Source organism: Ciconia boyciana, chromosome 7 (genome assembly GCF_034638445.1).
Source record: "Ciconia boyciana chromosome 7, ASM3463844v1, whole genome shotgun sequence".
NCBI classification, from domain to species: domain Eukaryota; kingdom Metazoa; phylum Chordata; class Aves; order Ciconiiformes; family Ciconiidae; genus Ciconia; species Ciconia boyciana.
In genome coordinates this window covers 10,437,692-10,461,927 of record NC_132940.1, presented here as the reverse complement: position 1 = coordinate 10,461,927, position 24,236 = coordinate 10,437,692, and the positions used below count along the sequence as shown (strand labels likewise).

The window sequence follows — 24,236 nt, the reverse complement described above, 5'->3', positions numbered from 1 at the left end:
TTTGTGGAGTCAGGTAATTCCCAAACAGTGGGTCTTGTAAGATTTTTTCATATATTCTTTCTGTCTGAAAGGTTTAAATATTTTCATTGGGGCTGTGCAGATTCACTTCAGCGATCTCCATGTCTCTGTCATTATAAAAAGGATACATCTGGACAAGGAATACCAGATAAACAGTAGATTTTTCAGTAAAATTACTCTACTAGCAGAAAACATGGGTTTCAATTGGCCGTGGCGTAATTTAGACTAAAAACTAAAGGAAAGTCCCCAAACATCAGAAGACCCTCATCTCAGAGACATGTTAAGTTGAAGAGAAACACCCACAAAATTCAGCATCCCCTATGTAGTAGCATGTCAGACTACCAGGTTCAGCAGCTGATTACTCATTTGACCCTCATAATATCCCAAAACCCAAATGGGAAACTATTTCAGACCATCTGGGGGTCCTCCTCTTTGCAGCATGCCTGGGAGTCACCCACACGTGGCAGGCTTACAGCCCAAGTCCTCCACCAACCCCCAGTTCCCTCCAAGCCATTCCAGGCTTCTGCACCAATGGGATGTGAGCCCAGGTAACCAGCAGGATCTGCTCAGGGATTGCTAGAAGGGGTCCTACCTGGGGCCCAACCAAGCACTGTGTTGGAGAGGTAAATGCAATGATGTGGAGCCTTTTTTGGAGGATGGTGAGATGCCGTGTAGACGGGGAAGGAGGACTCACCAGGATTGTAGAGGGAACATGACCTTCCCATCACGTCTCCCTGTCAGGTTAGACATGCCCTCAATCTTGCTGCAGCTCATTTGACTGCTCTGCTGCTCTCCCTCTCCTTGTCTTATCTATTGACCATGGTCATTCTTCGGGGCAGCAGTTTTGTCTCCTGACTTGTCTATGGTAGGACCTCTTGCAGAACAGGGCCACAGTCCCTTGTGTGCTGATTGGGTTATGTCCGTTCTCTTGATTATAGCCCGGCGGTGCTGCGTGATGTTGCAGCAACTCAGAGCACTGTTTTTACAGCTGGAGGCAGCTGGATCCGTCCAGCCCACGTGTTTGGCAGAGGTGGCTCGTTTGTTCCTCACTTCATGCGGGCGGATGAACGGCTTCCAGACATGAATTTGGCTGAGGACAGGACGGAGCTCAGCCAGAGCCCAAGCCTGACTACCTCTCACCTGCTCCCTCCTATGGCTTCGTCCACCTGGGCATGGATCACTGTGAGTGCTTTCCCTCACTGCTGGGGTGTATGGGACTTCAAAGAAAGTCGCAAATATGTACAGGTTGTTTGTTAACAAGCCACCTCCATCCCCCGGTTGCTGGAAGTAGGTCGAAGGGTGAATGGGAGCAGCAGGCGATTGGGCTGCCGGCCAAGCTGATGCATTGTGGACCATGATGCTCCTGCTGCTATAAATTGCTGCCAGCAGTGCTTCACCAGGCTCAGCTCCAGCAGAGCAGGAGGGAGAGGATTTTTACCTGCACCTAGCTCCCCGTCAGGCACAGGCACGGGAGGAGCAGAAGAGAAGCAGGCAGGAGAAGGCAGTGTCAGACATCCCGGATGCAGGGCCAGCATGGGGTCTCTGCTGGACAACATAGCCAGACCTTCTGCTGTCATTCTGCAGCTGTCTGTGGTGCTTGGCGTCATCTTTGTGCTGCTGAAGGTGGCCCAGTTCTACCGGGAGAGGAAGAAACTCATCCAAGCTCTGGAGGCATTCCCTGGTCCCCCAAAACACTGGCTCTATGGCCACAATCATCTGGTAAGGAGGGAGGTGGACTCAGTCAGGGTGGGTTTGTCCCAACAACTGTGGAAGGTATGAGTCAGGATGAGAGGGCACACTGGGTGGGGTGTGGATGTCCCCTGCTCGTGTCCCTACAGGAGAGGACCTCTGCACAGGGAGTGCCAAGACTTTTGCAGGGGAGGCAGAAAGGGTGCCTGGATATGAGATGGGCATCATTTTGGTAAGAAACAGAGCCACGTTGTTTTCGATCATGTGCTTAAACATGGAGTTAGGTGATTTCTGAGACTTTCATGAAGTTATTTAAATATAAGCAACCATAAAATGTCTTTCTTCTGCATTCAGCCTTCTGCCAATAAGAGTCTCTTCCCCTATAGCCACTTAAGAAGACATGGCCACAAAAGCAGGGCATTTTATTGGAGCCGTTTTCATCCTTCTATAGTGAAGATATTTTTGCTTTCACGTTGCATGCCCACCTTGCGCTGCTGAATTTACAGACAGGGTTATAACGGCCTTGGTCCCCCGGCCTGTTCACTGGGCATCCTGGCATTGCCCATGCCAGCTGTAGCTCCCGAGTGCGACACCAAGCCGCTCCGAGCCCAGGCTGTCCTAATACGGCTCGACTGCAGCCAGGCCCCAGCTAGGGATTCTCCATGGAGCTGCCTTGTGCTGCAGGGACAGGGCAGCTCAGGCAGCTTTGCCACCTGTGCACGGTCCTTTTGCCATGCCCAGCATCTCCTCCACCTGCAGCACGGAAAGCCTCCCTGTGGCAAGTCTGCCCACTCTCTCCCCGTTTCCCAGGAGAGGATGTCTTGCATGTGCTTTCCATGAGAGGGCAAGTTTAGCCTCTGCTCTCTGCAGCACATCCCTCTTTTTCTGCTTGAATTCAGTCCCTGCTTAACTGTCATTGCAGATAACTACAGATAAAATATTAAATCAGACGGTGTCATGGGGAGAAGAATACCCCTATGCCTTTCCCAGATGGTTTGGACCAGTCCTGCCCTTTCTAATAATCCACCATCCTGAATATGCCAAAAGTATATTTGGCCAAACAGGTAAGTCTCTACATCTGGTTTTGGGAAGTCATGTCCTTGACACTTCCCTACTGAGAAAATAATGAGAACCTTGCCTGGAGTCATCCCCTATGCTGGCTTCCTTCACAGCTATTGCAATTCCTCCTTTGCTCCCCTTCGCGAACTCCCAGCCCACCCCAAGTTTCATGGAGCAGTTTGTATTCTCATGCAAAACAGTGACCACGTGCCGATTTCTCCCAGTCCACTGTCTCCATTATCATCGGTCTTACTGTCTTCTATGGCATCTACCACCACAATATCTGTGCTTCCCAGTAAACCCAGTAATATGGGTGAGCTGGCATGGCAATGGGTCTCAGAAGACATCTCAAGTCTTCTCCTCTGCTCCCTTCTGTGGAGCATGATTCCTGTGAGTGGTACATACATGGGCATCTCCAGTAACTCCCACCCATTGTTCTCAACTTTGAGATTGCCATGGCCATTTCTTTTCCACACACGGTTTTCGTTATGCTTTTCTCTGGTTTTCTCAAGTCCACTGAGGTCATATTTGTAGAAGACCACTTTTAAATTCTACCTCTAGTGTTAGAGTATTTTACATATCGAAATGAGACTAATTCTACTTTGTGATTTAGAGGACGAACTCTAATGTCAATTTATCCTGAATTTTCTTTTTTGTTATGTTGAATTCATTAGTCATTCATACAGTTCTGGTATCTTTTTTATTTTACAGATCGCAAGTCCGATGTACCCTACAAATTCGTAGTTCCCTGGATTGGTAAGTCATTCTCTTCCATTATCTCTTTCTGCCATGTCGCACATTTCATCAGCTTCTCTCTTGTCTTCCTTTATTTTGCTTTCTTCTGTTCTAAAACCAGAGCTTGCAGATGGAAGGGTTTGTTTAGGTGTGAGCATTAGTATTGGTGGTGCCCACCTAGTCATGGAGCACATCAGGTGGCTTTGCCTTGGATCACACACCCTGGCCTGCACAAAGCAACTTTCTGTTTGCTCAGGGACTGAATGCTACCATGGATAACTGGGATGAGACACACCAAGGGCAGGGAGGTTCATGGCTTGCACACAGCTTTGAGGTAGCCCTCCAGGGTCCTGCTAACAGCTGTCAGTGTGTGCTGCAAAAGGCACCCAAGTATTTAATTTGGAGCAGAAAAACCGATCTGAGAGAGCAAGTCCTGTGCATCTGCCATCAAGGCTTTGGTTTCAGGGTAGATTAGGTGTGCACAGCCAGTTGCAGTGAAGGACATGTGGGCATGCTTCTTCTCCATCCAAAGAGTGCCGCTGTGAATGGCCTCAGAGAAGCTGGAGAAAAGGTCCCACCACCAACTCTTCCTCCCCCCAGACCATGCACGTTAGCCTGCGCTTGGCCAAAAGCAGTAGTGAGGCTGTCAGAGCCGTGATCAGAGTCTGGAGGAGCTGATTGCACCTTTGCTGATTGTGTCTCCAGGGCGGGGGCTGTTGATCTTGGATGGAACCAAATGGTTCCAGCATCGGAAGCTGCTCACCCCAGCCTTTCATAACAACGTGCTGAAATCTTATGTGACCCTGATGTCAGACTCGGTCAAAGTGCTGCTGGTAAGAATCACCACTCCTGCTACTTTTACCTTTCAGCTGTGCACCAGCGAAAATAATCAGGTCCGGGAATGACTGAGGGAGAGACTGGACTTAGATGGTTCCTAGGGTTTCACTGAACTTTTTGTGTAGTTTTGAAGTTCTGAAATTGCTCCCCTCGCCTTCCTCTGGCCAGTCCACTTATTCTTTCTTCCATCTGCTTTCCAATAAAATCAGCCACTGCTAGAATATCCTTTCCTAGCCCAGTAATGGTAAACCTGGAAAAAGAAATGCATAGAAGAGTTTGATTAGATTCACAGAATATATAGTGAAATAGGGCCTCTGCTTGCAGAAAAGAAAGTCACTAGCAGTGTGGATCTGCGAAGAGGGACAGGAAAATATGACCTGATCATAGATGGCAGTCTGTCCCTCCTTACCCCTGTCTCCACCACTAGGATAAATGGGAAAAGAAGACCACAGAGAGGAAGTCAGTGGAGCTCTTTCAAGACGTCAGCTTGATGACGCTAGACAGCATCATGAAATGCGCCTTCAGTTGTAATACCAACTGTCAGACTCAGAGGTCAGTGCTGAACTTTCAAATTCTGGGAAAGCAAGTGCTCCTGTTTCCCCACTCATGTTGCTAACACCAGCTTTAACCTTGGTCGCCTTACAGCAACTCAGACTATTATATCAGAGCTGTTTATGACCTGAGCTACCTCGTAAGCAATAGACTCCAGACTTTTTCTTACAAGGATGTCTTCTATGGCTTGACTCGCAAAGGCCGTGACTTTCAGGATGCCTGCAAGCTGGCCCATACCCACACAGGTATTTCTGCCCCTTTCTCCCCAGCCCTGTCTCCCAGCTGAAGCTCGGAGTGGGGTTGCAGCATGCACTGGCCAGAGGGTTACACATTAAACAGAGTCCAAGCTGCTGACCGAACAGACAAGTACATGCGGTCTCTGGAGGGACAGGACACATCTAACTGATCATTCTTCTATGCAGATAAGATAATAAAAGAAAGAAAGATGTTGCTTTCCAGTGAGAAGGAACTTCACAAGATCCAGAAGAAGAGACACCTGGATTTTCTGGACCTTCTTCTTTGTACCAAGGTGAATGTTTGAAATAATCGTATCAAATGCCAAAGAACATAACTGCGTGGCACTGAGGATGCATCAGCAGGGAGCTCAGCACCACTCGCTGGAGTTGCTGGCAACAGCTTCTGCACTCCAGATTTCCTAGGGAAAGGTGGATTGAAAGGGAAGGAAATACAAATGTGTGAGATGCAGTGATTGAACATAAATAGCTTGGACAGACTTTCATCTTCCTTGTTAATTTTCATTGAGCTCATTAATAATTTAAACCAGAAACCAGAGAAGAATGAGATCTTTGGAAAGGTTACAAGGAGGCCACCTTGGCTGTAGTCCTCTTAAGAGGTTTTGTTTCTTACCTTCTGTAGTTCTACCTTCACAGACACCTTCAGATACTCTGAGCAGAAGCTGACACTTGGTGTTCAGGAAGGAGATACCCTCTGTGCTCACTCTGTCTTCTGGACCCACTGCTTTCTTTTGTGTCTCAGTCTGAAACAAAAGTTGTCCAAACCAAACTACTGAAAAACGTAACAGGGACCTTTGGTAGGGGATCAAATAGGGTGTCCTTCTGAAGGGGTGGGATCTGGTATCCCACCAAAGCCCAACTCTGTAGCTCTGTTGACTGCGGAGTCAGCAATCAGCGGGTCTGACTGTTCTTACATGTATTGGATATATTTTCTACTGGCTTACTTCCTGATGTACAGGGAGATACAAGATACTCCAAATCAGGCCCTTTTTCATCAGCATCTGGGGTTATTTTTATACCCAAAGGAGCAAGCCAAATGAATGTGCGCTTGAAAATTATATACTCTCCTCTTTGTTAGGATGCAAATGGAGTTGGGCTATCCGATGAGGACCTGCGTGCAGAGGTGGACACATTCATGTTTGCGGGTCATGATACCACAGCCAGCGGGATCTCCTGGCTCTTGTACTGCCTGTCATTATATCCAGGGTACCAGCAACAGTGCAGGGAGGAGATCCAGGGGATCTTGGGAGACCGAGATACCATTGAGTGGTGAGCTAGGACTTCTTATTCCTTTACTTTGAACTCTTTTCACTCATCCTGAGAAGAAAACTTCATCCACCTTATACTGCATCTGCACTGGGGCATTCTGCTTTTCATGTAGCGATGCTGGCAGCAAAGGGAGGACGAGGAGAAGGAGAAACCCCAGCAGGAAATGGGAGACACGGTGGTCCAGCCCACCCAGTTCCTGTTGCTGGTGTCCTCATTGCTGCCACTCAAACACAGCCTGACCCCCTGGTTTGCTTTCAGGGAGGACCTTGGGAAGATGACTTACACCACAATGTGCATCAAAGAGAGCTTACGCCTGTTCCCACCGGTTCCTTCTGTGTCCCGATACCTCTCTAAATCTGTCACATTTTCCGATGGACGCAGCTTGCCAGCAGGTCTGTTGAGTTTGTTCATCCTTCACACTGCTGTCTGTGACAAGTGGGACATCCTCGCTAGAGCTACTGTGCAGAGGGGCTGGTGGGGCTTCTGGCCTCTCTTCTCTCTCCAAAGGGCTGTACAGGGCCACCACAGCTCACCATCACAACTCTCCTGGAAGGGTGGCTGGGGAGAGTCCAAGGACATGCTCCAGGGCACTGGGGTGTTCACAGAGCTCAAAGGGGACTTGCAGAGTGTTGATCCTGGCCAAGACTAAAAGTTCATCCACTGGTACCAAAATGGGGCCCAGCTCTGAGGCCATTGTTTCTTCCATGTGAGGGTTTCAGGAGGTGACTGCCTGGACAGGCTGGGCATTGTCCCTGCCAGATCTCCTGCGACAGCCCCTGCAGAGCCCAGGGAGGGAGAGCATCCCACAAATACCTCTCCTGGGTCTTCACTCGGAGATGGCACCAGCTTTTTCTCACTTTTCTTTTCCAGGCTGCCAGGTTGGACTGAACATATTTGCTATTCACAGGAACCGGGATGTGTGGGAAGACCCCGAGGTATTTTACCTTTATAACAAGAAGGGGAAGATGATCTCTGAGCCCAGACATCCACTCCCCTTGAACAAGGAAGTCTGTGCCTCCCTGACGTGTTTTTTTTTTCCTCTCTTATTCCAACAGTCCATATCTAAATGCAAGGTTCAATTAAGTTACCAAACACCCCAAAGGATTTGAACATGACGAAGTTCTGGGAAAGGGTGTTGAATAGACTATCTTCTTGCATGGTGGCACAGAGATACTCAGACTGCTTTCAGCTGCCCTGGATAGACTTAGGTCCCAGAGTGGTATGAGAAGTCCCAAGCCCTCAAGCAGTGTGTGATTCGAAGCTGATGTCTTAGAGGCTTCAAGGAAAGAAATAGCTGGGAAACCTGAAGGAAGGTCCGCAGCTGCCTCTCTCCAGTGGCTCTCTGGAGAGGCAGGATCAGGTTTCTCTGGACAGGAGTGAGTCTGACTTGATCATTGCTGCCATGGATGAGAAAATGCCTGCAGGCATCTTGGGCGCTGTAGTGGGTGATCTGGATATCTCCAAGGGGAAGATCCGCATGGCCATCAGTGCCCTCTTCTCCTCCACCTGGCTCACTTTGCAGAGGGATGAATGTCAGCTGCAGCTCCTCTGTGGCAGCAGAGGCCACATCCAGCCCTACCTTGGGGACTAGGGGAGAAGTTGGTGCTGCCCATGTCAGAACCAACACTGACCAAACGGCCTCTGTTGCTCCCACAGATATATGATTCCCTGAGGTTTTCTCCAGAGAAGTCAGCACAGAGGCACTCCCACGCTTTCCTGCCTTTCTCCGCTGGATCCAGGTGGGAGATCCTTCATACCTCTCCTTCCCTGTAGGCTGCCTTGCATGGGAGACCTAGCTTAGAGCCAAGCTCCTGAAGCTAATCCTCCCTCAGAGCCCATAAGCCAAGTTGGCTTGCCCAACTCAGGCAGGCTTTCCACAACAGGATCTCCACCATGCTCCATCAGCTCCAGAGCATTTGCCACACCCCAAGCTCTGTGGTAGCTGTAGAGTTTCACACACTTTTCTTGTGGATATGTGGAGATATTTACATTTTCTGTTGCCTGCATTGAGAACATGGGCTCCCTTGTTTAGAGGCAAATACCTAGGGCACCTCAAAGCCAAGCTGGGCCCAAGTCTCTGTGGTTCCCATGCTGTATCAATAGACAGATGCAGGATACTGAGGTGTCAGTAACTTGCAAGAGGAGATACTCCACACAGGGTTAAAAATAACCTTTCTGAGGTGTCTGAGTTTTGAGCTGGATCCATACAGCACTCTCTGGTGAAGAAATCCCCAGTTCTCTCAATTTTATATTTTTTTTCGATGTTTATTAACAAACAACAGCAACACCCCACCGCAGAGCTGGGTGCATTTTGATGTGGCATGAGGGGATTCCTAGATAAGCTGTGGCATCATCCTTGCCAGCAGCTGGAGGTCCCCCAGCACCCCAAAGGTGCTGCTTCAAGAAGCTCACGCATGGGCTGAGCCCAGCTCTGGGGCGGTCGGGGATGAAGGCTGCAGTAGGAGCGTTTGTCATCCTGTCCTCAGGAACTGCATCGGGCAGCAGTTTGCCATGAGTGAGATGAAGGTGGCTCTGGCCCTGACCCTGATCCGCTTCGAGCTCTTCCCTGACCCATCCAAGCCTCCCATACTGATACCGCAGATAGTCCTCAGGTCCAGCAACGGGATCCACCTACATTTGAAGGAGATTCACTGACCCTGTGGGGTACCACGGTGGGGGGCAAGCGCTTTCCTAAGGGCCACCCTCCACCCAGAAGTTTAAGAGAGGGACACCAAGCAGACCCACCCTGGCCACCTCGGACCTCTAGCACATTAACCTCCCTCCCTGCTGCTGTCCAGTCCCTGCTGCTGTCCAGGGGGGCATGCTGAGGCCCCTCGCACACACACCAAACCCAGCAGGTCCAGGTCCCATCGTTGCATGGAGAACAGCACTGCCAAGGGGGTTTTGCAGCACGGCTGTGGCTCAGCCTTCACCTCCGCAGGCATCCTCCGTGTCCTACTCATCTCCTCACCTCCAACCTGCCCTTGCACGCTGCCTGGCTGGCCTTCTGTCACCTGCCTGTTTATTTGCAGCACTGCCAGTTCCCTGCTCGGGCAGTGAACACCACCAGCGTGCTTTGCATGGGTGTCTAAAGCCTGGACACTGCCCAAGCACAACATCCCTCCCCTGCCTCCAGCCTGGGTGTGCTGGGGCAGGAGAGCTCCTCTCTGCAGCCACACTGCACTCCTGTGCACCACCCTCCAAATTATTCCTCCAATCCATTCTGGGGCTGGCACTGTGCCTGCTGTTATGGAGACGAAAGCCAGTGGGTTTTTCTGCCCCAGTGCTGAACTTCCTTGAGCTGAGGGTGCTCAGGAGCTGGTGCAGAGACGTGTCACCAGCTAACCTGGAGAAAGCACTCACCACGCTGAACACAACGTGTGATCAGCCTCGTCCTCCTCTCTGAAATGAGAATAAAGCCTTGTGGAGATGCTTCCCAAGCATGGCTTTGGCTTCCTTTACATTTGGGGAGCCAGGGGCTACAGGATGAGTCCCAGCAGCCCAGAGGCAAGGCTGTGCCCAAGGGTGCAGCCCTGCCAGTGTTTTCTCAAGCCACAAGGGTGGTTTCAGTGGGTTTGCTGCCCACTGAGCCTGAGGAGCCTGTTTCCACCCCTCCCACACTGTGGGTCACCAATCCCTCACCTCTGCCTCCGGGGGTTTCCGTGGTAAGAAAACAACTGAAACTATTTGGGGTCAAACAGAGCAAAACAGAAATCACCACCACCCCCTTCAAATGCTGGCGGCAAGAAAAAAAATCAGCTTGCAAAAAAAAAGTCCCAAGAGGGAGCATGAGTCCGTCTCAAGCCCTTTTCTGCAGAGGCTGAGAACTGACCGGTCAGTACATGAATGAGCTGCCCAAGGGGTGCAGGGGCCGGGCTTGTTTTGGAGGTGCAGGGACCCACCACAGGCCCTCGCCCCAGCACCAGCCATAGGTGGGCTCCCAGGCGCAGGGGGACCTGCTGGGTGAGCTGCAGGTCCAGGGTGGGAAATGGATCACTAGGTGGCAGTGGGAGACCCAGAAAAACCACAGAGTCCTCCCTGGTCCCTGGCAAAACCCCCTGGGCTTGGCAGGGAGCATGGCCAGGCCCAGCAGGGCAGCTGATGGGCCCCATCCCTGGGGGCATCCCTGTCCCATCCCCATCCCCACCCTCAGCCGTGTGGGGCAGCAGGGCAGGCACTGCTCCGTCACGGTCCCCAGCACGATGGTGGTGTCACCCACGGCGCAGGGAAAGCTGGTCAGTGCGAGTGCCCAGGCACTCAGCAGCCATCAGGGGAAACTGAGGCACGGAGGACTGCATGTGTGCCATGCCATGGTGAGAGACAAGGCACTGTCTCTCAGGCTGTTGCAATGCCTATGGCAACAGCATCACCAGCATCACTGCAGGCACTAACATAGCCAAACCGTGTCTGTCTGTCTGGGCAGCTCAACTCTGCTTGTGGCCAGACCAGGACAGCCAAATCTGAGCATCTCCACACCTGAATAAACCCCCGCAGCCCCCTGCTCCCTGTCTCCACTGCCTGCTGCATCTTCAGTTTGAGAAACAAAACTCCTTTAGGGCTGGATCTGGACCTTCATTTTGGCTGTCTCGGTACCTAACAGGACAGGGATGCTGTGAATAACCAGCAAGGTGCAGCTTGTATTTATTTTGCAAGGCAGCTGGGGACTGAGTTCCTCTTCTCCCCGCTCCCTCCCTTTCTCACCCCAGGAAGAGACTGGGTGCAGGTTGTGTAGGTGCTGATGCCACCACCTTTGCACCGCCGATGGACTCAGGTTGGTCTCAAAGGTCAGACTCCAGCTCTCCTCCTCCCCAGCTCCAGCACAGCGAGGCCGTTGGAGAGCAGCAGTTTGATGCAGCTTTTCATTACTGGCCCTATTTGTCAGACATTTCAGCCGCCCATCTGGGAACAAGCAAGCCACCTTGCAGCTCTGCTCATCCACTCTCCGGCTTGTGGTCCAAGCAACGAGCTTGAGGAGTGCTTGGCCACAAAGACACGGCCCAGGCTCCTTGGTGGTGGCTTGCAAAGGAAACTAGGTGGCACTTGAAGATGTCCCTACAGCATCTTCTGGTTTGGGCATGGGGTGATAAGGCCAGAGCACGAAAAGTTAGATCTGATGAGGACCCACAGCTGCTGCCCATCCCTGTGTCTTTATGGTGCCCTGCTTGGCCTCCCAGCCCCGTGTTTTGAGGCCATCACCCTATTCACTGCCATGACCGAGGCTGCTCGTGTGGTTTGCAAGAGTCTTCCTGACTGCTACAAATGGCCAAACCCCAACCATTTCCAGCAGAGACCTTCCCTGGGGAAACCACTCTGGGAAATCTGCTCAGGAAAAAGAGGAGAAACTACTGCCATTTTTGATGCAAAAAATGGATCCTTATCCCAGGCAGTTTTGACAATAATTGAGTTAACCTGAGCCAAACACTTTAAAGTCCCTCCCCATTAAGAATCATGCTTAACCCAGGTTTGCAGTTTGAAGGACCAAAGCTTTTGGGGGAAGATCTCGCAGCACCTATGCATTACCGAGCCGTAATGCAGCAGCAACCAGGAGAAAATTCTTCCACTTTTCAGCTTACCAGGTCAAACCGGGAAACCCAAACATCTCCCCGCCTTCAAACGCTGGCAGTTTCTGGACAGCAGCATGTTCAAGATAACCTCCTCTGCCAAGCCAACGCTAAATGGCTTCAAGAGCAGCAAAAAGCAGTGCGAGGAGCCGGGCAGCACTCTGTGACACAGATCTAATCGCCCGAGCATTTGCCCCAAATGTCTCCCTGCCAGGCGGTGACATTTCTGCGCTGTCTCGGCTCTCTCCCTCCATCACCATGGCTACAGCAGCTGCCAATCCACGGGCGAGTCCTTCCAGGGTACCACCAAACCCTCTGGGAGATGCTACAAGAGCCAGCCCCTTTGGCAGGGAGACACTTTGGGGACTCCGGGACAGCCTGTAGCACCAAAAATTCCCCTTTTTCTTCTTTCCCTCCTCCTTTTTATTTTCTCTTTTTCTTTTTTTTTTCTTCTTTTTTTGAAGCACAAACAATGGAGCTAAAAGGTTGGGTATCAGGCCGATAATCATGAATGACGTGTCGTTATTACACACCACACATTCATTATCTCCCACTCCAGCCATGTCACAGGCGGCTGGAGGAGGGCAGATAACAGGGTGCCTTCATGCAGATGGCTTATTATCAGGATGTTCCAGGAGGGGCTTTAAGACAGTTAGTGATGCTGTTTGCCAGTTAAAGATTAGAGACCCCAGAGAATAATTAACAATCCCAAAACCCAGTTTTTCTGCTGGATTCTTCTGCTTTCTCCCCCTTCCCCCACCCTCTTTAATCTATTCACTCTAGCAGGTGTAATAAAGTGATAAGGACAGGCTCCGGGGATGTTTGTTTGGCTACTACGGGTGTATAAACCAACAATGGATGGTATTTTACTTCTGGCTTTCAGTGGCTTGAATCGAGACCAAAAACTTTGCAGCCCCCTTGCCCACACACAGCCACCCCTACGTGCCACGCTCCCGGCTCCCACCTGGGTGGCTGGGCTCCTTCCCCAGCCCAAAGGACCACAGCGGTGGGATGGGCTCCCTTTTTGCTTCTGGAGGTCCAAATCACATTGCTTGGGTGTCAAGGTGCCCAATGCCAGGACATAAACCCCAGGCTACGTTGCTCAGGGCCAGGGCTGGAGCTGGTGGCCCTTCCAGCAGTGGTTTACCTGCATACAGCAAGTCATTAATTGAAGCACCTTGGAATAATTTGTATGGTAGGTGTCCACCTGCCCAAGGTGCTCCAGGGTTATGGAACAGAAACATCTTAAACCTCCATGGCTAAAGAGCCTCAGGAGAGATCGGGGAAGCATCAGAGTAAAGGTGGCTTTCAACAAGATGCCCCCTTATCTGGGGGTCCAAGAGATGAGTGGCACCCTCCTGGGCCACAAAGGAAAGCTGTGATATACATCTTGTAACAAGGTGGTAATGCAAAAAGACCACCCTGGATCTCTCCTGCCCAAAAGGAGACTACCCTGTCCACAGCAGGTCCCAACCCTGAACATCTTCCTGAATCCCAGGCTTCAGAGAGACTAGCATTACAGAGTAAGGGGTAGGATGGGGTACCCATGGGTGTCCTTCCCCTTCATCGGTGGGTGTGGGGTGACTTGTGGAGGACACGGTAACCCCCCGTGCTGTGTGGAGAGAGGTGCTGGGGAGGATTTGGCCCCCAGGCAAGATGGCTCAGGGCCCTTCAGAGAGGTCACCAAGGCTGTTGGAGGTGCCCATCACCTGGGGGCTACCAGGTACAGCCCTAGTTCTGGAGGGCATCCCCCAGCTCCCAGGGTCAATGTGGTGGGCATGAGCACCGCGACACCAGAAGTTGCCTTCCTGATCATGCTCATCCTGCCAGGGAGTGATGAGACAGCACTATGCTTTAAAGAGCATCCCCGACCCTATCAGCAAGAGATGAGATATCCTAATTATGGCAGTACAGGCGAGGATCCGGGCCGTATCAGCCAGCATAGAAAGGTAAACAAGAAATATAACAATAGACCCTTAACACTCATTAGCTGTGTCAGATAATACCTCACTTTTCTCCCTTTGGGGCTTAAAATCTAATTAAGATTTTCCAACAATAAATTTCTTTTATGCTTGCTCCCTTTTGTTCTTTTTAGGATTGCACCGAGAAGCAGCCATGAGCCGGCTGCACAGCTCGTGGGAAGGCAGCCCGCTTCGCACAGACAGCCTCGGGTCGTGCTTGATGGACAAGGGAAACAGAGGCAGGACAGCGTCACGGACAGTGCGGAGGTGAGATCCTACCGGGGAGGTAACACAGTGGCTCTTGCAAAAGACATTTTCCCAAGGAAAGTGAACTCTGAAGGGGCACTGGCTGGGATAAGACCAAGCCCTGAGGTTCCTGGGCTAGCCCAAAACACACAACAGTAAAGCCTCATCTACGACCATGGGAGGGGTCCACGGGGAAAGGGACCCACAGAGCCCCCAGCACACCTCCACTCCAAACCCACATCCAGGCACTGCCAGGGGAACAGCTCGGGCATTCGTCATATATTCAGGGCGTGCACAGGGCAGGGAATAAACTCCCACTGTTACTCATTATGAGGATGCCGTTTCTAACTCCTTTTGCAACCGAGAGGTAAAAATTAATGGGTTCCCTTCCTCTCGCCACACCCCCAGCCCCCAGCACGAGTGCTGACATGGCGGGAACACGCAATGACTAATCCTCCTTAAACCCTGCTGAGCGAAGCATTACCGCTGAACTCCGGGGAGCTTGTTTTTTCCAAACACGCGTGATGTTTGGCACCTGCAGGAGAAAAGTCTGGGGAGCACCACCCGTCAGGGGCATGAGTGGGGAGGTCCAGGACCCAGCCTGGGGCTGGCTCAGCCTGGCTCCAGCTGCCCAAGGAAAGGTGGTAGAAGGGAACAGCTCTGTCATGATGCTGGGGACGGCAGCCATTGCACCTCTGCACCTGAAGGCTTGACCCCTCCAAGCTTTCTGCCTGTTTGCTTCTACCCTCACACAATTTCTCAACTGGAGCTGTGATTTCTCAATGCCAAGTCTTGAGGGCATTTTCAAAACACTTGCCTACATGAGGCTCTTTGGAAGATGCCTTTTCAGGGTGGGTCTTTACTGGAAGGCTCCTGTTTTACTCTCAAGCCTGAATTTTGGGGTCACCACCCACTAGGGACATTGACAGCTTCACCTGCGGGAAGCATGACAGCAGCCTGCAGCAGCACCAAGGTCCAGCTCCAGCCCCCGGCTCCATCCTGGAGGGCTCCTGGCAGTGGGAAGTGGCCTGTTTTGGGCTGAACTCCCCATCAGGACTGTTGCAGCTTCGCTTCAAGGAATATCCAGCAAGTTTTGGTGGTTTAGGAAAACCGGGTGTTTTGCAAGTCCCTGCGTGGGGAAAAAGCTTGGGCAGCACCTCCTCCAGGAGAAGCTCAGGGCTTTTAAGGTCACTGGCAAGCACAGAGGAGCAGGTGACAGCCCTTGAAGCAGGAAAGCCCATTCAGGGTTGAAACATGCAGAGCAGGAGCTCTGCTAGTGAGAGGCAAAGAGGTACCTCCAGCCCCAACACCCCAGCTGCCTGTTTCTGGCATCGCCGCCTGCAAATGGGCCTCCAAAGCACCTCCCGAGCCGAGGCCAGGGCTCCCCCCAGACCCAAACCCATCACAGCTGGTCTAAAACCTCTCCTTGCCCCGATGCTCAGCATCCAACAGCAGAAAGCAAGAATAAGAGGTGGCTCAGGCACCTGATGTCCTCCTGCCACCTCATCCCCCTTGCATTTGCACAGCACCAAGCACAGCAGAGCCCCAAAACCATCCTGCTCCCCCCAAACCCAGGGGCTGCCGAAAATGCCCCTTTTATAACCCCCCATCCCATCCCTCTCAGTCCTGCTACACCTGCAGCCCCAGCTCCCCTTGATGGCAGAGCCCCTTAACCCTTTCCTCACTGGTCAAGGGGAGGACCCTGCACACTTCTTGGGCAACTGATGTCCCAGGGAAGGCCAAGGTGTTACAGGTCTCTTGTTTCAGTCTGCAAATATCCAGCTTGGGAGCACTCGTTGCTCCCATGGTGGCCCGAGCGCTTCCCCAGAGCTGTCCCCACCACAGTGAAAAACAGATGCTGGTTAACGAACAGCCCGGCAGGAACAGGTTGCACCACGGCTGGACACCCTGGGGAGAGTCAGCACTGCCCGGAGCAGCCCCCAAGCCACATCCCAGCAACACCAGGAAACAATTGCCATTCCCAGCCTCCGGCCATGGGAACGGCCCCCAGTTGGCTGTGGGTCTGTGCCCTGTGGCCAGTGGGATTCAGGGAGCGCTGCCTTTCACCTGTCAAGCAGCATTGGGAAGCGCTGGGTTGGTGCTGTGCCTCAGTTTCCGCATGTGGCAAATGGAGGGGAACGATGCTCACCTCCCCATACGCCCCTTTGCATCTCAGGGGCAGTCCAAATGCTAAGCAAAAAAAATGCTCCACCTTTTTCTCTCCCGTGTTGACACACGGACACACACAAAAGCGCTCCTGGCTTCATCCAAGTGAGGAAATAAGAGATGGATCCTACCCAGGAGGGATCACGGGGGAGATGGGGGTGCTGACCCCCATCTAAGCACCCTTCCCACCCCAGCACCGCCTTCCCTGGTGTCCTTCCCTTCCCAAACTGCCCAAAGGCTGGGAGCATTGCGAGATGCCAGAAAGTCCTTTGGGTGATTAGCAAAACAATCCTCTTTGCTGTCCTGTGAGCAACAATTCTCTTTATTGCTCACAGGGAAGATATATACAGGGGAGAAGGTTTGTTCTGACATTAAAATGCATGGTGTCATAAAAAGGAGGCTGAAACGTGGAGAAGAGAGCGGGTTTTCCATCAGCAGCTTCCCAAAGGGCGGCTGGGGTGCAGGGAGGTCCCAGGCACCCAGCGGGGACTCCTCCATGTCTGGAGCAGGTCAGCCCCCCCCGGGACTGGGGACGTCAACCTCACTGACCAGGTGGGGTGACCGCCAGGCAGGGGAGGTGGCACCTCCAGACCTCTCCTGGGGACCGATGCCCGCATGGACACCAGCCCCCGAGGCAGAAGAGCACGTCCCGCATGTGGGAAGAGAAAAGATCAGGGGATGGCGGTGCCGTGGAGAGGTCAGGGAGCTGCCGCGCACGGAGGATGCCGGTGCAGAGGGTCCCTGCGAAAATGCCCATCATGACAGCAGGAAGCAAAGTGAGGGGAGGAAAGAGGGCAGCCGGCCGGGACACCTGCTACATGGCGGTGGTGATCACCCTCTCCTCGGGCTCCAGGGTGTTCTCGTAGGCGTGCTGGCTCTCTTTGGACCTGCATCGAGAGGGAAAAGCAGAGCACTGAGCTCACCCCCAGCAAGACCAGCTCCCCCGAAGCCACCACAGGGGCTCTGACCTTGCTGGTGCCAGCTGTGCATTGAGCGAGGGGCAAGGCGGGGAGGGCAGGAGGGGTGCCCCTGCCAGGACGTGAGCCAAGCGCAGGGTGGGAATTGCCCTAATTTCTAGCCGGGGCTGTTTTGACAGTCAACATCTGCGTGGTGACCTATGGCCACTTTTGGTGGTTTCCTCTGTTTGAAAGGTGTGATGTAGTGTAAGAAAAATGTGGTGTAGCAGGTTGCAAGGTGGTGGATGGACCATGGGGCTCAGCTGCAGGGATGGGGAGAGACCAGGGAGGAGGGGATACTCCCTCACTGCTTTCTCCTTAGCCCCTGGAGAGGATAAAAGCCCCCAAACCAGGTGCATGCAACATGTGAGACCCTGAGTGGGAGACATCATGGCTCTCCATGTCTGAGCTGTTCCCAGGCAGACAGAGCAGAGCCTGGGACCCATGGGTAGGAGGTCTGAGCAAGTCCTTCACCTGAAGTTGGCTGCAGCGGTTAGGTATCTCCCTTCGTGGCCATTGGCTGTGACAGCCTCCTGCTTGTCCTCCACACTCACCACCGTCTCGACATTTTCCCTGGAGGGGGAGAAGAGAGGAGCTGAGAGAGAGCAACGGAGGGGGCATGCAGGGAGCAGCTTGTGATGGTGACAGTGCAGAGGAAGGGACTGCTCCAACACCACAGAGACAATAAGGGACCTGGACGTGTGATCCTGGTCTCGGACACCCAGCTCAGCCCCCTTCCCAGCAGGACGTGGGCAAGAGGAGATGATACCCTCGCAGCAGGCTTGCAGGGGCCGTGCCTGGATGCCAAGTGCCAACCCCTGGCTCTGCCAGTGCTGGGCTGGCAGTCAGCAAGACTCACTTGTCAATACGTGGGATTGTTTTCTCCCACTAACTGGTTTTTCCAGTCTTCTATGTAATCTGTTGCAAAATAGTCCCCTATGGGTCCCAACTGACACCAAGAGAAAGGTGGAGGCTCTGCTGGTGCTGCAGCCCTGGTGCAGGAGGGGTGCACACGTGCACGTCCACACGTGCAAAGCCGAGCTGCTTTCTCTCAGATGTGAGTCTGGATTGCTTACAGAAGGAACCATGGGGCAGGGACCGGGTGTTCGATCTCAGCCAGAGCCTAAAAGCTCAGCTCTCGTGCGAGCCTGTGGCCCAAACAGCACCGGGGGGGTTTAGCTGCAGACGGTGGGTGTAGGTCCACCCTGCGTGCACATCCCTGCCTCCTCCAGCACTCACCCAAGAGCAATTTCAGAGGCTTTTCCGAAGAACAGACTGGCATAAACAGGCAGTGGCTTGAGCTGATAGCTGCTGTCACAGTGACAGTGCAGAGCTGGCAGCGCGCCAGGCTGCCGAGCCTCGCTGACAGCTCTTCTGAAGAGAGGCCGGATTAATTAAAACAAGTCGCCATCCCCCCTCAAGCCCTCCTCAGCATCTTCTGCCTCCAGGCTGGGAAGAGGCAGCCGGGCACGGGCAGAGGTGGGAAACACCATCCCTGCCTCCCACTCCATGGGCTGGGGGCTCCTCCAGGTTGAGAATAAAGTTTCCTCTTTGGGAAACAAAGACTACAGTTGCAAATCAGACCATATAAATATATATATACACATTGCATTATGCATTGGCCCTGAATGCATCCCAAAGGGCCCCCTTTAAAAGCATCTGGGGCAGAAGCCGACCTGCTGAGCATTGGGGTACACCCCAAGTCCCCACCTCGTCAGCCTGGAGAGGCTGCAGGGGTGCACAGATACAAGAAGACTCCAGTGCCTTTGGGTGCAAAGCCCAAAGCGCCCGTGCCAGTGCATCAGAACCAGGAACCAGGCTATAGGGCACTTTCGATCTTCATCCCCTGTTGACTTTGGACTCAGATTCAAGATCAGGTTAGCCAGTTAGCCTGGGTCGGCTGAGCAGGAGCAGCAGCCTGTGGCTTTGCTTGGCCAGCAGCGGGCAAGAGGTAACTGGCCCCGCAGAGCCTTTTTCTGATTAATAAGGCCACCTTGTTTGCCTGTGCCATGGGCTCTGGGTGGAGAGCACTGCCATGGCCCAGCTACCTCCCTCTTCTCCCAGCTCCTCTCAGTATCTTCTAACGACTTGGCCCACTCTGCTTTGCAAATGAAGCTGTTTTGGGCTTGTTTTCCCACAGATATAAGGCACCCCCAAATCCATAGGAATCCAAGCTCAGGCCAGCCCCCCGAGACACATGCCCATGTGAACCAGACACGATGCTGTGGATCTCCCATCTTTCTTGCAGTAGCATCTGAGTGCTCTGTTTGGGGGTGCCCCTGCACAGGGAGCAGTGGGGACAGATGGTGTACGCTCACACCTGGCAATAAGTAACAGGGAGCGGAGACCAGGACGGGGAGTCTTTGCTCTCACGGCCTGGCAGCGATCATGGTGTTCCCAGCCCTGGCATGGGGACAGAAGTGGCTGGAAGTGACCCGTGGAGAGGCAGCTAAGCCCAACCCAAAGCAACCCCCAGGGCTCCCACACTTACACGTTCTTCTTACACCAGAACTTATTGACCACAAAAGCGATGGCCACCAGGACCAGAAACACAGCCACTGCGATGACACCCTGAGACCACGGCTGGAGGCTGCCCCGGGCTGCAGAAAAAAAGGAGGATACATGTTAGAAATACATCCTCAGGCTTTATCTGCTTGGCCAAGCTTCTTCCATCCAACTTTACCAACAGCCAGCCAAGAGCTCAGTCCTGCAAAGCCAAGCAGAGCGTGTTGCTGTTAATCCAGGCAGGCTTACCTGGGTGATAGCAATGAAATAAAGCACAAATAACAGCAGTTTCGCTGGCATTTGCATGTGGAGCGTGGTGCCTTGCAGCTTTGGGGCCCCATATATACGTACATATATGTACGCGGTGGGGCACAGATGACTCTGGGATGAGGGGACAAAGGGCTGGGGGACATGGAGGGAGGGAGGGAGGATGTTTGCCCAAAGTGGCAGGGGAAAGAAGGCAGAGGGGTTTCAGTAAACTGTTTATTCTCCATCCCCAGATGCCACAGACATCGTTCCCAGGTTATTTTCCAAATACTGCCCCGTAAAATAAGGACTCCACGACAGGGACGGTGTAAAATTCAGTTGGCACTATCACAGCAAACAGTTGCCAGTGTGGATTTCGGTAAAATGCACCATTCAACAAGTTTCCACAGCAGCAAACTGATTTATGGAGGGGACATTGAAGGCTGAAGCATTCAGAGCAACAGCCTCCAGCACAAAGGGCAGGTGGGGCTGGCAGTGGGCGGCAGCAGCGGGTGGCTGGGAGCCATCCGTGGCATCCCCGGCCCCGCCGGGGTGGGATGGACTCACAGTTTCATCACTAAGCAGTGATCCGGCTACGGGTAGGAAGGCTGCAAGATGTATTCCTGGACGCAGGAGGAACTCAAGAGTAGGGCGATGAGAAGAGGAAACTTTGCCCCAGTCCTTGCTGGGACGGCTGCTCCTTGCCTCCCACCAGTTTTTGGGCAATGGAGCACTCAGACGTAGTCAAACCCATCCTTAAGTGTCATCACATCAGCACAGGAAGGAAACCTCGTCCACACAGACGCATCCCTTTGGGATTTAATTATTATTTATTCAGGCATGGCTTTTCCTCTTTCTGCTGATCGAAACACCAACCCCGCACATAAATGAGGTCCCTCTGTGTGGGCAGATGGGGCAGGTGGAGGATGCTCCCTGCCAGCCCCAGCATCAGCCTTGGACTAGTTGGACCCAGCCCCTGCCACCGGCATCAAGCTGCCCCAGGACAAGTGCATTGGTACTTCAAACTGACTCGGGAGCTTTACACTAGCTGAACACTTCATCTGTCTCAAGGGAGACAAATCTCTGCTATAAACAGCAAATAATCTTTACTAGCAGCAATAAAGGCGGGCTGTGCGCTCCACGTGTGCAAACCCCTCATCCACAGCCGGCTCCACTGCTGACAACCCTCATCTCCTTCCTCTGGTTTTGGGGAGGGGGACTGTCCTTTGTTAAGACCTCTAGCTCCTTGAATCCCTACCGCAAGAGGCTTTTGTTTAAAACAAAACAAAACAAAAAATGAAACAAAGTTCTTTTTTCCTCTTGAAAGTGAAATCAGCCTGGCCAACTGATTCACTGCCTGTGCCAGTCCAGAAAGCAGTGGCACCCCCGGGCGAGGGGCTGTGAGAGCAGTCCCGAACAACAGCCTTCAGCCCCCCCCACCTCCCCATGTTTACTGCAAGGTCCCGGGGCCAAAACTCAAGCCGGAGGAATGCAGGCAGAAATTCCCTCTGGTATCAGCGTGTTTCAGCTGAAATCCCATCGTATCAGCAGGCTGCTGGTGAGGGTACGGGGGGGCGGTGGCAGTGAGGAAGAGCAGAGCTTGGTCCCCTCCTGCCCACCACCCCGGTGGATACAGCCCCGAACACACCTATTGCCTCCAGGATGAGCTTTGGCCTGCTTTGCTTCCTCCCTCGCTCTGTCCTTGGCTGTTATCCCAGCCACATTTATTTATTAGTTTTGGTTTATTTTTCCTGCCAGGGCCAAGGTTTCCAACCCAAGCCTCGGAGGGGATGGTCAGGTCCAGCCCTTGGTGAGGTTTCTGCTGGGGTTAAGGGAGTTCAAGGTCAACCAGGGAATGAAGTCAGCGATGACTGAAATCACCAGATTTGCATCTTGTGATCTTCAAGCAAAGGAGGTGAGAAGAAAAGTGGTAGGAAACCTCCTCCGGGCAGCTGTGCTCAGGAGGTACTGTGTGTTTTTGCAAGTGAAACCTCACTCGGACGGCTGTTTCCACCAGATTTCAGAGCATCCAAAGCCAAAAGGAAAAATACCAAACCAAAAATCAAGCAGTTCTGGCTTTGAGAGACCACATAGAGCCTGGCGGCAAGGGGAGATAAGGATGGCAGGGGGAATGGCAAATCCCTCCGCATTGGGCTGAAATACCCCCGTGGGTGCGGGGAACTTGGGTGGGCATAAGAAAGGAGGAATGGGAACCCGGTGGAGGCAAGAGCTTGATAGCACCTTCTCAGGGCGTGAGTATGCAGATGGCAGCCCTGCGGGGCACCGCCTGGCTGGAGCCCCACCGGGGCACAGCGTGCTGCCCTGCCAGGAGGGGTGGCAGCAAGGATGAGTCTCGCCTGGGGAAACGGGACTGTGTTCCTGGAAAAATGCTTTACCAGGGATGTCCCTCCTGGGCCAGCCTGCTCCCTCGGGCGTTGCCACCTCCTCTCTGTTTCGCCCCACAGCAATGATGGGTTTTTCCCTCCCGAACAAGATCTGCTAAGGCAAACTAAGCAATGTGGGGTCTGCACCCCTGGCAGACATGGGTCCATGCATCTGCAGCTACAAATGAGACCAAGGGAAGTGCCGATGCCAATGTAAACCCTTGCACGTGTTGTAACTCCGTTTCCATACTCAGCAGCTGGTTTGAAGACACAGATCTGCTTTTTGATACATCTTCCCTGACTGCTTGGAAAGCATTGGCTGGCCCTTGTCTTTTCCCCTCTCTGAGGAAGCTGTGCCAGGCTCTGAATCTTCATTAAAGGCTTTTTTTTTTCCCTCTTTCCAGGCAACAGCAAAACTTTCAATCCTGCTGACGGTGGAGACCCCAGACTGTTAAATCCTCAGCAAGTTGGTAAACAAATACAGGAAGAGCGGTCAGGGCTGGGGCATCAGAAGGAGAAAGGGGGAGGGAATTTTCCAGGACTTTGGCAGCATCAGATGAGTTTTAATTACTCCTCATTATTTCTGGCATTAGACAAGTCCTTCCACAAATTTCCTAAAAATAATGCCCCAGCCGTAGGAAGTTTCCTTATTAAGTTTTTGGGAAGGGAATGGGAGGGCAATTTGCAGAGGAAAATATTTGCTCCCTCACCTCAGCAATGAGCAAAATTACAGATTAACAGGAAAACCCACGAGCTCGAGGAGCGACCCAGCACAACGCTTGCTCAGGGACGAGAGCGAGAAGAAAGAAAGAAAAAAAAAAAGCCTTAAGAAAACAGATTACTCATCTCGGTGCACAGTCCTGCCAGAGGTAAATCAGGGCTGCTTTATCTCTGTGTAAGCAGGAGAAATAAACCTCAGGCAGCAGTTTCAGCCTTCGGCAAAACAGGTAGAAAGTCTCCATGCCCCGGCTCCGGCAAGACCTCCCAACCCACCGGACACCCACCCTACCCCATCACCCGCTGATGTGAAGCCGGAGCTGAAGCTTGGGTAGGAGCTGGGATGTTTTTTCTCTTCCTAAGAGGCCCTTTCGCAGTTGTCCCTTGTCCCTAGAGCCACCCCACCGAGCAGCTCCCACCTGCCTGGGGCTCGGCGCACCTTCCTGCCTCCCCCTTGCCTCAGTTTCCCCGGGAGGTCAGGCAGCTGCCTGCACTTACCTTCCTGGCAGCAGGCAGGCTCCAGCACCAGGAGCAGCCCCAGGAGGAGGAGGAGGAGGCAGCGGGCAGGCATGGCGGCAGGCAGGGCCGTAGGCTGTCGGGGCGCGGAGGAGCAGCCGAGTGCGGCCCCTCCTCGCAGGGTGCTGCGCTTGGGCACGCCGCCCTCCCACAGCAATGGCCGCTTGGTCAATTATCAAACGCATTAACGAGGGAGGCTGATGCTCACACCTGGTTATTCAAATCTTGCTGCGGGAAGGGGTGGAAGGAGGTGCCTCTTCCTTTCTTCTGTGGAAGCTGGCGGGGAATTTGGGGCACGGTGACTTGAACCTGACAGTCCCCTTAGGGCACGGAAGCGGACTCAGGCACAAAATATTTGCATCGGCCCAGGAGGAAGAAACGACACCCAAATGGGTAAATCTCTCCCCCAGCGTGGCTGCGGCACTTGGGGAACGCAGCTGAATGGGACCTGGGTGTCCCCCAAGTCCCCCTGCCCACAGCAGGAGAGCTGGGGGGTCCAGCGATGCCCCAGCTCTGACATCCCTTCCCACCCTGTGGGACCCCGGGTCCTGGGGATACGGGGAGC

General features: G+C 53.1%; 2 protein-coding genes across 2 annotated transcripts; one reads left to right on the top strand and one right to left on the bottom strand.

The window, feature by feature from the left end:
- Window positions 1-1,551: 1,551 nt before the first annotated feature.
- On the top strand, window positions 1,552-9,068 carry LOC140654164 (cytochrome P450 4B1-like). The gene is made up of 12 exons (XM_072867219.1): window positions 1,552-1,737; window positions 2,630-2,771; window positions 3,478-3,522; window positions 4,207-4,334; window positions 4,766-4,890; window positions 4,984-5,135; window positions 5,313-5,419; window positions 6,223-6,413; window positions 6,672-6,805; window positions 7,284-7,348; window positions 8,070-8,152; window positions 8,900-9,068. Exons 1-12 carry the CDS (start codon window positions 1,552-1,554, stop codon window positions 9,066-9,068), a joined length of 1,527 nt encoding a protein of 508 aa, XP_072723320.1.
- A 7,643-nt stretch (window positions 9,069-16,711) lies between these two features.
- Window positions 16,712-23,726, bottom strand: PDZK1IP1 (PDZK1 interacting protein 1). The gene is made up of 4 exons (XM_072868190.1): window positions 23,654-23,726; window positions 19,795-19,903; window positions 17,778-17,876; window positions 16,712-17,234 (listed from the first exon to the last, which is right to left on the bottom strand). Exons 1-4 carry the CDS (start codon window positions 23,724-23,726, stop codon window positions 17,162-17,164), a joined length of 354 nt encoding a protein of 117 aa, XP_072724291.1. The 3' UTR covers window positions 16,712-17,161.
- Window positions 23,727-24,236: the final 510 nt, after the last annotated feature.